We start from the raw sequence: 16135 nt of genomic DNA, 5'->3' as shown, positions 1-16135 counted from the left end.
AGCCTGGAGATACTGACAGGTTTCAGACAGATTATATAATGGTAAGACAGAGATTTAGGAACCAGCTTTTAAACTGTAAGACATTTCCAGGGGCAGATGAGGACTCTGACCACAATCTATTGGTTATGACCTGTAGATTAAAACTGAAGAAACTGCAAAAAGGTGGGAATTTAAGGAGATGGGACCTGGATAAACTGACTAAACCAGAGGTTGTACAGAGATTCAGGAAGAGCATATGGGAACAATTGACAGGAATGGGGGAAAGAAATACAGTAGAAGAAGAATGGGTAGCTTTGAGGGATGAAGTAGTGAAGGCAGCAGAGGATCAAGTTGGTAAAAAGACGAGGGCTAGTAGAAATCCTTGGGTGACAGAAGAAATATTGAATTTAATTGACGAAAGGAGAAAATATAAAAATGCAGTAAATGAAGCAGGCAAAAAGGAATACAAACGTCTCAAAAATGAGATCAACAGGAAGTGCAAAAAGGCTAAGCAGGGATGGCTAGAGGACAAATGTAAGGATGTAGAGGCTTATCTCATGAGGGGTAAGATAGATACTGCCTACAGGAGGATAGATACTGCCTACAGGAAAATTAAAGAGACCTTTGGGGAAAAGAGAACCATTTGTATGAATATCAAGAGCTCAGATGGAAACACAGTTCTAAGCAAAGAAGGGAAAGCAGAAAGATGGAAGGAGTATATAGAGGGTCTATACAAGGGCGATGTACTTGAGGGCAATGTTACAGAAATGGAAGAGGATGTAGATGAAATGGGAGATATCATACTGCGTGAAGAGTTTGATAGAGCACTGAAAGACCTAAGTCGAAACAAGGCCCCGGGAGTAGACATTCCATTAGAGCTACTGACAGCCTTAGGAGAGCCAGTCCTGACAGAACTCTACCATCTGGTGAGCAAAATGTATGAGACAGGAGAAATACCCTCAGACTTCAAGAAGAATATAATAATTCCAATGCTGAGGGAATTAGATTGGGAAATGAGACACTTGAAGTAGTAAAGGAGTTTTGTTATTTGGGGAGCAAAATAACTGATGATGGTCGAAGTAGAGAGGATATAAAATGCAGACTGGCAATGGCAAGGAAAGCGTTTCTGAAGAAGAGAAATTTATTAACATAAAGTATAGATTTAAGTGTCAGGAAGTCGTTTCTGAAAGTATTTGTATGGAGTGTAGCCCTGTATGGAAGCGAAACATGGACGATAAATAGTTTGGACAAGAAGAGAATAGTAGCTTTCGAAATGTGGTGCTACAGAAGAATGCTGAAGATTAGATGGATAGATCACATAACTAATGAGGAGGTACTGAATAGAATTGGGGAGAAGAGGAGTTTGTGGCACAACTTGACTAGAAGAAGGGATCGGTTGGTAGGACATGTTCTGAGGCATCAAAGGATCGCCAATTTAGTATTGGAGGGCAGAGTTGAGGGTAAAAATCGTAGAGGGAGACCAAGAGATGAATACACTAAGCAGATTCAGAAGGATGTAGGCTGCAGTACGTACTGGGAGATGAAGAAGATTGCACAGGATAGAGTAGCATGGAGAGCTGCATCAAACCAGTCTCAGGACTGAAGACCACAACAACAAACAAACATTAAAGTTAATATCACTGACAATATTGCCATTTCAAATAGCCAGTCCGTATTTTTGTTTTTGACGTTTTGTTTCAGAACTGGCAAGATCTCTTTTACATTTGGGAATTGTCTAAAATATTAATCAAATTAACTTTTTACTAATAAATACACTAAGTACACTTTACACACTCTTCATGCTTTATTTTCAATTTATGTACAGTAACATTGTCACTTTGACTACTCACACTTCACTGTTCGTTTTTATTCACTCACTGCACTACTTTTTCAGTTCCTCCCTTCATCATTCATAAGTAATTGATGTTCAAACCCACAAAAGGTATTGCTTTATATACCCCTACCAATGGGTGGGTAGCCCCACCACTGGTGCATTCTGAAACATACCAAAAAGGCTTTGAATGGTCCAGAATATTCCACAATGATCTGGGAAGTTCCTGAACATTGTGGAATCTTTCTGAATGTTCCAGACCGTTCCTGAACATTCCAGCTCATCCCAGACCATTGTGGAACATTCTGGAATGTTGTGGAATGCTCTCGATTGTTCTGAAATGTTCTTGAATATTCTGGTTATGTTCTAGAAATTCCTAGAGGGCGAAACTTCTCAGCCTTTATATCTTCATGGATGGGGGATAGAGGGCTACCTCATCATATGACTACCGTGATCATATTGGGATCATTTCTGAGTTTTAGTAGTATGCACAGTGTACACTTACTTTTATAATATAATACTGATTAAGTGTCATCGTCATCAGTTTGAAAAGTGCTTTAGTGCACTCTCCAAGCTAGTCTATCGCCTGTCCTCTACAAGTATTTCCCTCTGCATCACTACTGGAATTTTTGTCCATTTCAAACTGTTCACTGCAGTCAAGCCTTGGTTCCCCGTATCTACTGCCCCCCCCCCCCCCCGCCCCACACACACACACACACACACACACACACACACAATGCCCTCCATTACCAAATTGCCTATTAACTATTCCCTGGAGGGAACAATTCATAAAAAACCTTTGTGATGTTATGTATAAATTTCCCTATTATGCTATTGTTAGAGGACTGTGTGAGTAAGTGACATCCCTCAGTCTCTGAACTATATCCATGGTTATTAAACTTACGTAAACAGCTTCAACCCACTCAGTTTGCCAGTTCTGGTGGCGGACATTCTCACAACCTGAATCTAGCGAACCTATCCCTTGAAGGCCTCTTCATCTCTACGTAACTACTGTGACCTATGTCCACTTGAACCTGTTTATTATAAGGCCTAGTGGAATAAGGAGGTATTCATCGGTTTGGTGAAAACTGAACTAGGTACATAATATATGAGCTGAGTCCATCTGATGTCAATTTACTGAACTATCAGAGTATGGGATAGCGAAATGTCAATACTAAACAGGATAAGATACCACGCTTTACAAAGCAATCTCTAACTTCTGAGTTGAATAAGGGGTATTCCATGTCTCCCTGAGTTCTGATTGGCTTACCAGCTACCTAATTGACCAACAGGAGAGCAGTTTTATATAGAATTAAAGGTAAAAAAGAAAAAGAAATCCAGAAAACAGGAAAAAGAATACCAGGAAGAAAGCTCATAATAGTACACAAGAATATATTACACACAGAGGGAAAATTATGCCTATCAAATTGTACACCAGCATCCAGTGCTGCAAAACGGAATGGTGTAGGTACAAAGACATGAAAGAAGACAAGAAGAAGACTTAATACTTTTCATAAATTAAGAGATCAAAATGCTTATCTTTTTGACTTATTTAGAGTTCTTTCTTGTAAAAGACATTACCATAATGACAGACTAAATGCTGAAGCATTAAGAAGGTGTAAGAGGATTGAATATTATGTTAAAAAAAACATATAGCTCTGAGATCAGGTTGTGCAAAACACATTTACGTTCACTGCATGGGATCTCAAAGAAACGGCTAGATTATTTACAAGGTATGTATTACTGTTATTTTTTTAACAATGGTTTAAGCTTCCTAATTTATATGCCAAATTAAATTTAAACTGAAATGAAAGTTATCACAACTATATTCATACACACAAGATTAATTCAACATAGTACAAAGCTCATTTCTGAAATAACATTAAATGTGTTTACACATTATAGTTACTAACAGAATACAGTCATCAAAAGTAATGGTTATGTTCCTCAAAACAAAACTCACTGTGTGCAAAGATTATGATGTCTGTCGAATTTGCATAGAAATACCTGGCATTGTGTCTAGATACAGACCTCATTATTCATTTACACAGAATATAAATATACATTATATTCTCAGTGTAGTTCAATCAAGGAAATATATCGACTGTCTGTCACACACTGCTGTTGAGCATCAGGCTGTCCCTTTAAAACTGATGAAGCTGCATACATCCTACTGTACAATATGGCACGAAGTCATTGTCTACATCTACAGACAGCTGACATGTGTTACCAAAGTCTGTCTGAAGCAAAGAAAAGTCTCTCAACCCTGTGTGTGACACGCTGGTTACTGCAATAGATTTCACCTGAAGTTATGTTTTATTTGGGACAACTACAGACCTACAATGTTGGTGTTAATCTTTACAATACCAGTGATACATCTGTGCATATTTTGTCAGAAAGGGGAGCAGATGAAATAAGTATTTGTTTGCCTCAAGCTATCCCCAGAATTACAGGCCATATGAAATACCTTATTGTTTCTTGTTATTCTTGTGTGGGACAAAATAAGAACTTCCTCACTGTGTGCGTGCGTGCGTGCGTGTGTGTGTGTGTGTGTGTGTGTGTGTGTGTGTGTGTGTGTGTGTGTGTGTGCGAGAGAGAGAGAGAGAGAGAGAGAGAGAGAGAGAGAGAGAGAGAGAGATTGAATGGGATGTTTTGAGAGCATAAAACATAAATTTTTGGTGTCCAGCCATACCTATTTACTTTGTGATGCAGATTTGGCATCATTGAAAAGTAGAAGCGACACACACAGTACATTTAATCCCATCAAAAATGGGCAAATCTGATCCAAAATGCAAGGAAAAACAACCATTCAAAGTATCAGAAATGCAGAATCAGTATTTTGTTGGTTAGAATCCGTTAACAAAAAATTTAATAAGAACCCTTCTGGTATAAGCATGGACTTCCAAAAAGCATCAGTTTTAAGATACCACAGATGGCATAAAGTCATGTATGATTCAAATAAAGTGATATAAGCCACTATACTACACTAATTCTGCAGAAGGGAAAAAATAAGGCACAGAAAATAAATGTCACTATTTTGGAATCTAAGGCCCTTCAAAGGTTCCAAAATGTGTGATCTACAGAGAGGCCCAGAAAAATGTATGCACACTCTGATAGTTAATGTCTTTGGAACAAAATGACATATTGTTGTATTTTGCATGGTAACATAGTTCATTGTTTTCTCAACAGATACTGGTGCATGTTTTCCAGCAGATGACAGTGCAGCAATGAATGAAGCAAGACTGTTGTTTGAGCAATGCAAGGCCATATTGAAGTGGTACTGGAAGTACAAAAAACATGATAGAGGCACAAAGGCAATGGCATAATATGTATGGAACTAATCCACCAACACCTACAACAATTTATTGCATTCAGTGTAAATTTGAAGTCGATTTAACTGTTCAGGAAGTGCATAAGGAAAGGTCTGGCCGACCAAAAACATCAACAAGTCCAGCTTCCAGCACAACTGTGTTGCAACATTTTAGTAAGTCACCTCAAAAATCTGTGAAGCAGGGTGCACATGAAAAGGGAGTAAGCTGATCAAGCATATGACGAATTCTGAAGGCTGCAAAGTGGAAAGTGTACTTTCCAAGATAGCAGCATGCCACGAATGAGGATGACCCGGATCAAAGGATGGAGTACTGCAAGGGGTTTGACGGCATGCTTTGTGAGAATGAAAAGTTTGCAGTGATTGTTATCTGTTTTGAGGAGGCACAATTCAAACTGAATGTTCCTGTAAACTGCCACAACTATTTGTACTGGGCTCCTGAAAATCCTCACTTTCACATGGTCAAACGTATTAATCTACCGGGTGTTAATGTGAAAGATTTTACAACAACAATCAACATATTCTGTCCCGTATTTGCAGCAAGTTAATAGAGAACCTACATAGTTTATTTCGTAAAACATTTTCTGATACTTATTGTTTTGATAAAGGTATAGGCAATGTAATGAAGTACACTTTTGAGGGATACAGCCTCATTCCACTAAGCCCGTTGATTATAAAGCAGTCAGTTCAACAAAATGTACACATTGTAGTATCACGTGTTGATAGCACCCCATGGGCGTCATAGCAATGGAATTGCAAGTTTCTTCCTGACGACGATATCAGTTGAGGGCGATCTGGCAGATCCAATTGTGTGTGCCCGCTGAGCCACACCTTCAGCAGCTCTGTACTTTGAGCGTCCTTTGCCACCGCAATATAGGACAACCGGCAACCCACTCAGCCCACTTGCGCTCGGAGCCACATTGCTACATGAAGCTATGCCGATGCCACCTAGTCACAGCTCTGATTCCTTGTTGTTACTGTTGTAATAGCTGGACTCTGTTTCTTACTGCATTATTTGTAATGTCTTCATTCGCTCCGAGAAATACAAGATAGGTAAATATTTTGTTTATCGTGTTAACTATTTCATTAATCATTCCTGCTCCCGTCCACATTATCTATGACAATAGCTGCCACACGAACTCTGTAGTCCATCTCACCTCACCATTGTATACAAAACAGCAGACAACAGGTTATTAGATAATAGATAAGTCAGGCTGTTGCAACAAGGTGCTACTCTGGGATAGAGAGTCTGGCAGAGGAAATAAAATGGGAGCATGCCTCATAAAGCCAGTCAAAAAACTGGTGACCATCACCCACATCCACAACCCCCACCAAACCAAAAGACACACACACACAAAGTTAATATGTGCATTTCAAGAAGTCAAATATGTATTTTGCATTTTACTAAGGAAAAAATCACCCACCTATTACAGAGCAGCCATGGAAGACTAAGTACTTAATATTTCTGCAGTTATAAATGATAGCTTCGATGGAATCATCAGTAACCTTTTTGCACATTTCCAAGCGAAATTCTGAAAGAGTTTCACGGCTCTCTCCAGATACAAGGCTTATCACGCCTGCATCAGTCACCTGCAATGTAAGTTATATCCATTATTTATATCCTAAAATAGAATAGCAAACAATCTAACATATGTTAACATAGAAATTCCACTTTCTGGATGAAGGCTTCTTTTCTCTTACACAGAATTCATACGAATCCATAAACAGAAATCACACAATGCATCATCATAGCTCTATAGCCACACCTGTACAGCAAATGTAACAAACCAGTCATAACATATGAGACAATGGATAGTACAGGATGTTTCCAAGTTTTCAGAAATACTGACAATTTTTTTAAAAATACCATGAACATATTACAGAGGTTCTAAGACAGCTAAATTCAGCAACTTTTGCTTTGGCATACTAATTACTACTTCACTAACATAAGCTCAGCCGCTGTTGCTTTGTGCTAATTCACTAATATCTGGATAGGTTACTACTGTGCACAGCTAGAAAACTGTGGGATATATAACTTATCCTCAGCAGTAATCAGTTTGTATTTAATCAACAACATGAGGCGATTTGTCTCAGCCACAATAGGCATTCTGCTGTGAAGGAAATAAAAACACATGCAGCAGGGCTGTCTTGACCCTGTTCTTCTTCATAACTGCAACAAATTATTTATCTAGTTATGTAGTGCAGCAGTCAGTTTTCTGCCCTGCAGGTGATACAACATCAGTTAATGCACATCACAGAGTAAAAGAGTTGCATCATCCTATGCTGGAAGTCCTAGGCTCTCAGCTTTTAATTAGTTTGCATCTAACAAACTGCTCTGCAACCCAGAAAGGAACATGTCATCATCTGCTTCACCTACTGTGAACATAGAAAGCACATCAGTAAAACTTTCAGAAATATATACTTCTTAAAATCTGTACTAAGAACAAAACACTACCGGTGTCTGCAGGAAAGCAGCAGGAGTGTCCTATTGGGTGCACAAACTAATATGTTTAGCCATAGATGAGTAGCTAAGCACAGCTTACTTCAGTTTCTTTCAGTCATTTTGTGCACCCTGTTGCTGTAGGGACACTCAAGCCATCCATGTTACAGGCATTCTAACAATTCAATAAGGAAGATTAGGATTTAACATTTTGTCAACATAGAGGTCACTGGAGAAGGAGCACAAGCTTGGACTGAGATACGTTGGAGAAGGAAATCAGCCATGGCCTTTTCAAAAGATCCATTTCAACATTTTCCTTAAGCAGTTTATGGAAGTCATGGAAAACCTAAATCCAGGTGGTCAGATGGGAACTTGAGCCACTGTCTTACCACTATACCACCTTACACAGTCTAAAAATACAAAATAAGGTAGTGGGGAGGTGTGCAGAGGTAGCTCTTATAAATGCTTATTCTCTTAGTTCATCTTCAACTCCCCATATGCGTGTAATATATGCTGCCTAAATTATGGCAAAGACATAGGAAGAACTGGCCTAGCCACCAGCACATCCAAATTTGCACTAAAATTTATTGAACTGGATACAGATAATCACATAGCACTGCAATGGAAAACACAGTTTATGATCAATCAGCTCACATATTCTTCTATAGAAGGTGTGAGTTCTTACTCAGAACAACTCAATATAAAATCTATAAAAATCCTACAGCCCATCAGCTGAAGAATGAAAAATAGTAACAGTTCTTGAAATGTTCACTCACCTTGAAACACACTCTCTCAAATGTCCTAAAAGCATTTGTGCTGCCACATAGTTTTATAGTATAGAGCAGAATGCATACAATAATGTTCCTAGTACCACACTTGAACACGTCTAATCAAAGTTATTTGAAATCGTGACTCAATATAACTGTTCAAAATTGAAGGCTAGCACACAATTGAAAGTTACAGTTTGTCAGCATAGTTCATAGGACATAATTACTTTAAAGTGTCTACACAGTGCAAGTCTGCAGATACAGAGTCTGAATCGCACTGTAAAAATTTTAAATTACTTTTAAAACACGTTGTTGCTTGGATGAAGACATTATAAGTCCATAACGTTGTAAACCTCCGCAGAACAGATTATTGAGAGACATGGACACGGCGTAGCTTCACTGTTAACTAACTCCCTTGCTCCCAAACACTGGTATATCCTCACTGTGACTTCCTCTTTTCTGTTGTTTTATGAATTTAAAACCTTCAAGTTATTCCTCAAATTCTTGATGTGCTCCTTTCTAGTTATGCTTTTCTTTTGTTCTGTTGTCTAGGTGATCCTGTTTTCTTGTCCCTTTTGCTGCTACTTGAGGTTTCCAAGTAGGAGATCAGGCCATCCAGTGGACACTCAGAAGTGTACTTTTTGACCAAGAGTCTGGATTATTGGGCTCTGCAAGACCTTCTTTTTTCTTTACAAAGATCATGCAGTCTCGTGGGAGCTTTCACGAAGACACTGAACACTGACAATTTAGTGTACTATCTCTGAAGGGGCATCACGATCCACAAGAATCACTAAAGTTGGCATCCGGTTTGCACTATCCTTAGAATTTGGGTTTTGCAGTATTTGGAGCCACTTGAAATGCTTCTCAGCAGCACTGCCCCATAACACCACAGTATACTCGAGCACAGGGCACAGCAGTGCTCTGTGAATTCCTATACCTGGCGTTATTGTTCAGAAAGACCTCAGACTTGTCACAGCTTCCTCATCCGAATGGCTTACACAGTGGCATTATAATCTTGAGCCACCAAAGGTAATATATATGTATATAAAAAATTATAATAGCAACTTTCCTTCTCTCGTATTGTTACATTCCATCCTGGACTTTCCAATATAAAACAAAGAGAAAGCACCGGTATGTTGATAGACACAATAAAAAACACACACACAAATTGCAAGCTTTCGCAACCCAAGGTTGCTTCATCAGGAAAGAGGGAAGGAGAGGGAAAGACGAAAGGATGTGGGTTTTAAGGGAGAGGGTAAGTAGTCATTCCAATCCCAGGAGCAGAAAGACTTACCTTAGGGGGAAAAAAGGACATGTATACACTCGGGCACACGTGATCACGCTCCCCCCCCCCCCCCCCCCCTCCACCACACACACACACACACATTCATCCGCACATATACAGACACAGGCAGACATATATAAATGCAAAGAGGTTCGGCAGAAATGTCAGTCAAGGCGGAAGTACAGAGGCAAAGATGTTGAACGACAGGTGAGGTACGAGGGGCGGCAACTTGGAAATTCGCGGAGGTTGGGGCCTGGTGGGTAACAGGAAGAGAGAATATATTGAAGGGCAAGTTTCCATCTCCGGAGTTCTGGTAGGTTGGTGTCAGTGGGAAGTATCCAGATAACCCGGACGGTGTAACACTGTGCCAAGATGTGCTGGCCGTGCACCAAGGCATGTTTAGCTACAGAGTGATCCTCATTACCAACAAACACTGTCTGCCTGTGTCCGCTCATGCGAATGGACAGTTTGTTGCTGCTCATTCCCATATAGAAGGCTTCACAGTGTAGGCATGTCAGTTGGTAAATCACGTGGGTGCTTTCACACGTGGCTCTGCCTTTGATCGTGTGCACCTTCCGGGTTACAGGACTGGAGTAGGTGGTGGTGGGAGGGTGCATGGGACAGATTTTACACAGGGGGTGGTTACAAGGTTAGGAGCCAGAGAGTAGGGAAGATAGTTTAGGGATTTCATAGAGATGAACCAAGTGGTTACGAAGGTTAGATGGATGGCGGAAAGACACTCTTGGTGGAGTGGTGAGGATTTCATGAAGGATGGATCTCATTTCAGGGCAGGATTTGAGGAAGTCGTATCCCTGCTGGAGAGCCACATTCAGAGTCTGATCCTGTCACAAGTGGGGCACTTTGGGGTTCTTCTGTGGGAGGTTCTGGGTTTGAGGGGATGAGGAAGTGGCTCTAGCTATTTGCTTCTGTACGAGGTTGGGAGGGTAGTTGCGGGATGCGAAAGCTGTTTTCAGGTTATTTTATCTCTCCCTATATATTTTTATTTTTATTTTCATTTTAGCCTCATGTTACACTTTCCACCTTCTAAATACCATGTCACCCTCACAACATCCCCACAACGACCCCATTAAGTTTTATTTACATTCCCTTCGCAAACATGCCTTCATCCTAGCCAGATTATGCTCCCATATTTTATTTACTCAGGCTTGTCTGACATTTGGCATTACCCCCAAAGGCCTCACACTTAAAGTTCCCATCTCTGGCTGTAACCCTTCTTTCCATCAGTCCCTACACCAGTTCCAAACCGAACAATCCATAGCCCTTACCCGCCTAATGCTTCACCTACACATCAACTCAGCCAGTGAACACACCCGTCAACTCCTATCCCTAATCAAAGTCCTCAATCTTTCCTCTCCCACATCCACACCGGCAGTTCAGAGCATCCTCCTACAGGCCAACCGCAAATTAGAACAGTATGTCACCCTCCACCTTAAAAAACTATCCGATCTCCTGGTTTCCCACCTCCAGAAAGGCAACTCACTCACCCTTCACAACCTTTCCAACAAATTTCAGCCTCCTCTTATTGCACACAGACCCAGTCTCTCCCATCTACTCAATCTCCCACTTCCAGCTCCATTCCCCCCAAAACCTCAAAATTCTAATCAACACAGTCTGGGACCACAACACCCCAATTCAGTAGTTAACCTTTCCTCCAAACCTCTCTCCCAATCCGAAACCTCTGTCCTATCCAAAGGCCTCACCTTCAGTGCTACTCCCAGATTCAACCAAACAGCCCTTGTCAAAGATTTACTGTCCTACACTCGTATCTCTGCTGGAATATCACTTTGCCATGAAGAAAAATAATCCTAATCCTACTCCTAATGATCCAACACCCCAAGACACTATCCAAATGGAACCCTGACTGGAACAGTTCTGTACTCCGTCACAGCAGGACCCACCTCCTCTTCCTCAAAATCATCCTCTCCAAACCTTCCAAGAATTTCTCACTTCCAGCCTTGCCTCTCAATATTTCATGAAAAACCTTAATCCTACTCCCAACATCACCACAGCTGAAGCCCAGGCTATCCATGATCTGAAGGCTGACTGATCCATCGTCATTCTTCCAGCTGACAAGGGTTCCACCACCGTGGTACTTGATCGTCGGGAGTATGTGGCTGAGGGACTGTGTCAGCTTTCAGACAACACTACATACAAAGTTTGCCATGGTAATCCCATTCCTTATGTCCAGACGGAGCTTTAAGGAATCCTCAGAACCTTGGGCCCCCTACAAAATCACCAAGCCCCCACAGAACGTATCTCTGCCTATATAGATCAACACCTTCAACCCATTACATGCAGACTCCCATCCTTCATCAAAGACACCAACCACTTTCTCGAACGCCTGGAATCCTTACCCAATCTGTTACCCCCGGAAACCATCCTTGTAACCATTGTTGCCATTTCCTTATACACAAATATCCCACACATCCAGGGCCTCGGTGCGATGGAACACTTCCTTTCATGCCGATCACCTGCTACCCTACCTAAAGCCTCTTTCCTCATTACTTTAGCCAGCTTCATCCTAACCCACAACTTCTTCACTTTTGAAGGCCAGACATACCAACAATTAAAGGGAACAGCCATGGGTACCAGGTTGGCCCCCTCGTAAGCCAACCTATTTATGGGTTGCTTAGAGGAAGCCTTCTTGGTTACCCAAGCCTGCCAACCCAAAGTTTGGTACAGATTTATTGATGACATCTTCATGATCTGGACTCACAATGAAGAAGAACTCCAGAATTTTCTCTCCAACCTCAACTCCTTTGGTTCCATCAGATTCACCTGGTCCTACTCCAAATCCCATGCCACTTTCCTCGACGTTGACCTCCATCTGTCCAATGGCCAGCTTCACACATCCGTCCACATCAAACCCACTAACAAGCAACAGTACCTCCATTATGACGGCTGCCACCCATTCCATATCAAACGGTCCCTTCCCTACAGCTTAGGTCTTCTTGGCAAATGAATCTGCTCCAGTCCTGAATCCCTGAACCATTACACCATTACATCAACAACCTCCAAAATAATATAAAATTATAATTTAATTTAAAGCATCTCTGCTATATGGTGAGTAAAACCTGATACTAGATAACCTACAACGATTTGATCAAAAATGGAAATAAACATGAATAACTCAAAAACTACTGTTCCAATCACTAACTCCACAAACACATAATTTGGTGTTCGTAGCTTTTATCTGGAGCTGACCTCAATTTCAATCAAACTTCACTAAAACACTAACAACTCTCAAAACAATAATAGGAAATTATTCACAGTAGTGGTCTCATGAGTGACAGCTTGCAAACTTGGCTGCGGGAGCTGGATATTCTGTGTTAACAGCCAGAAGGTTTTGTATCACCACAGTTAGAATAATCTGCAATGGTGAGCCAAGGAAAAACTGCCGTCCTCTCTTTGTTGACTTCAAGATAAAACTGGAATCCTCAACGTTTAAGATTCACTATGTAATGTTAACAAATTGCGGCAGTTTGCTCCTTCACAACACTACACCCAAGGTAAATTTAGACAATTCAAGTACAGAGCATAAAACAGAGGCAACTCCCACAAAATTATCAGTCTCCTTTATTTTTTTAAAGAAAACTCATGTTCTGCATTGTCTACATCCATTATTAATTTAAAAAGTTAAGACTTGCAGCTACAGTATTCTGTAAACTACGAGAATCATGTGACACAAGCATTATTGATATTAAAACAATTTTGCAAGAATCCTTCAGAAAAAAAAAATTGTAGCTTATTCAACAATGAATCTTATTTCCAGACATTACCAAACAGACAGAAATATCTGGGTTGGGGAGATGTTCAGCACAACATCTCATGAACAATGTGGTGAAACATGTCGATTCCAAGGAGTAACATGTTCCACTTCTAACCACTTAGGTCAACAAACTGAAAACATTGTTTCAGTAGTTCTTAAGCATTGGACATCCCACTATGTGCGCTCTGGTTTTCCAAATGCGCAGGTGGATTTAAAAGATGGCAACTCAGATCATTGATAAGGCATGACGATGGGTGCGCGTGTCCACCTGCCGTGGAGGTTCATTTACGCTTTGGTGTCATGGCTTGGTGGTGCCTTGGAAGCCATAGAGCAAAGGACGTGGGCAACAATGTCGATGCCCGAACATCTGTTCTGAAATGTGAAATTAGTAGATAAACACATGTTGTGCTCTGTGTGTAGCTACTTGTTAAGAGAAATCTGGTCACCCACAATTGCACAGAATCATTACACAAAAACATTACAATACAGAAGGGTTACCATAAAATTGTTTGCATCATTTAGTAGCTAGAACAGATCGGAGATCTTTTTCAGCGACCACCCTTGGCAGAAGTTGAAGAAATTACATATCACTGTCCAGTAGCACCACATAGCAGGTCAACTACAGAATGTAACTTCAGAAATAATGACCACAAGATAATTATAAGGTAAAAGGTGGCATATATATCAAATGGGCTACAGACCATCCAAGGAGTGGAACATGTCATAACTAAATCGAAACCGCACCTGTAACATTCCAAAACAAATTTATGTTTCAGCAGATGGGGATTTTGGTTCATATTTTGAACTAATGGGGCTCTGTGATTAAGAAAGCAGTTGAACTTAGACTGAGTGACAACTTTAAGAGAGACACCAGTCAGGCACTAAGCAGGTACACAACCTGTACCATTTGGTTTCTGCCCCCCATGTCAGCTTTTCTGAACTGTGCATTAGTTAAACCTACTCCAACACATTTTCTGTTCCTGCAATCACACATCCTCCGCTCCACTAGCTTGCATCCCCCCCCCCCCCCGCCCCCCCCCTCTCATTCCCATTTTCTCTCCCAGTTTAACTCCTAACCCGTGTCCCAACACCAGCCACCCACACCCTCTGTTACTATTTCATCCTATCCTAAATCAACCATTTCAATCTTCCCAATGTGTCTCTGCCACCTTCCTACTGCAATATGTGTTCTTCTCTCACTGTGCCTCCTAGTAGTTCCTAACTGGCATCTGCATACATCTAAACATCCTACCCCATCAAGATCCCTTGTAATCCCTCAACAGTAGTGTGTGTGTGTGTGTGTGTGTGTGTGTGTGTGTGTGTTCCTTCCTTTTCAAAGGATAACAACCACTCCAAAGGAGAAGTATGGGATAATTTTCTGTATTCTCTCTGTGCCCATTCACTGCTTTATACTTCATGCCTCTTACAGTACACAGAAAGTTGTCATAAATAAACACATACACAGAAGACTGATAAAGAAAAAGTACGCAAGACAAAAAATGTTAGTAGTAAGTTTCAATAAGTAAGCAGGTACGGGAAGCGTTGTCACAGAAGGTTTCAGTTTTAAAAGGTTTTCAAATGCCGCTATCGGTCACAAAATTTGTTGACAGCTAAATTATTTATTTAGTGACATGTTTTGAGGATTATACCTCATCATCAGGCTATATTGGCATTACAAGAATATTTAACACATGTTTGTACAGATATTAAAGCTTCTTTAAATGACTATGTGACCATTCTGTGAAGTGTGAGAAGGATAACCTGGTAAGAGACTATGTCACTTTGTGTACTGGTCTTCCACTCACATGAAAATTTTATAAAATGATCCCTCATTTTGTTTTTTTATGGAGTGTCATTTTTCTTGTGATGTGCTGAGGCATCGAAATTTAGCGCAGACTTCAATGTGAGATGCTTACAATAGTTTCCACAACGAATCTCTGTCTCGAAACCTGGCAGAAAATCCAAAGAGGTTATGGTCATATGTGAACTATGCTAGAGGCAAGACACAATCAATACCTTCTCTGCACAACAGCAAAGGAGATACTATCGAAGACAGTGCTGCCAAGGCAGAGTTACTAAACACAGCCTTTCGAAGTGCCTTCACGAAAGAAGACGAAGTAAATATTCTGAATTTCGAATCAAGAAAAGCTGCCAACATGAGTAACATAGAAGCAGATATCCTCAGCCTAGTAACGCAACTTAAATCACTTAATAAAAGCATGTCTTCTGGTCCAGACTGTATACCAATTAGGTTCCTTTCAGAGCTTGCTGATGCAATAGCTCCACACTTAACCATCATATACAATCATTCGCTAGATGAAAGATCCATACCCAAAGACTGGAAAGTTGCACAGGCACACCAAAATTCAAGAAAGGTAGTAGGGGTAATCCACTAAAATACAGGCCCATATCATTAACATCGACATGCAGCAGGATTTTGGAACATATACTGTGTTCGAACATTATGAATTACCTCGAAGTAAACGGTCTATTGACACACAGGCACCACAGATTTAGAAAACATCTGTTCTTGTGAAACACAACTAGCTCTTTACTTGCATGAAGTGTTGAGTGCCACTGACAAGGGATCTCAAATTGATTCTGTACTTCTTGATTTCTGGAAGGCTTTTGACACTTTACCACAAAAGCGGCTTGCAGTGAAATTGTGTGCTTATGGAATATCGTCTCAGTTATGTGACTGGATTCATAATTTCC

The 16135-nt window shown here is 40.6% G+C and overlaps 1 protein-coding gene across 1 annotated transcript in view; it reads right to left on the bottom strand.

Annotated features, from left to right (window-relative positions):
• LOC124622532 (protein AMN1 homolog) overlaps positions 1–16135 on the bottom strand; it is a 105423-nt gene that overhangs the window by 41206 nt on the left and 48082 nt on the right. The window contains exon 4 of the mRNA XM_047148265.1: positions 6563–6728. Coding sequence (XP_047004221.1) covers positions 6563–6728 — 166 coding nt within the window. The remainder of the gene's footprint in view (positions 1–6562; positions 6729–16135) is intronic.

Source organism: Schistocerca americana, chromosome 7 (genome assembly GCF_021461395.2).
Source record: "Schistocerca americana isolate TAMUIC-IGC-003095 chromosome 7, iqSchAmer2.1, whole genome shotgun sequence".
Taxonomy (NCBI): Eukaryota; Metazoa; Arthropoda; class Insecta; order Orthoptera; family Acrididae; genus Schistocerca; species Schistocerca americana.
This window is presented reverse-complemented; position numbering and strand designations above follow the sequence as displayed.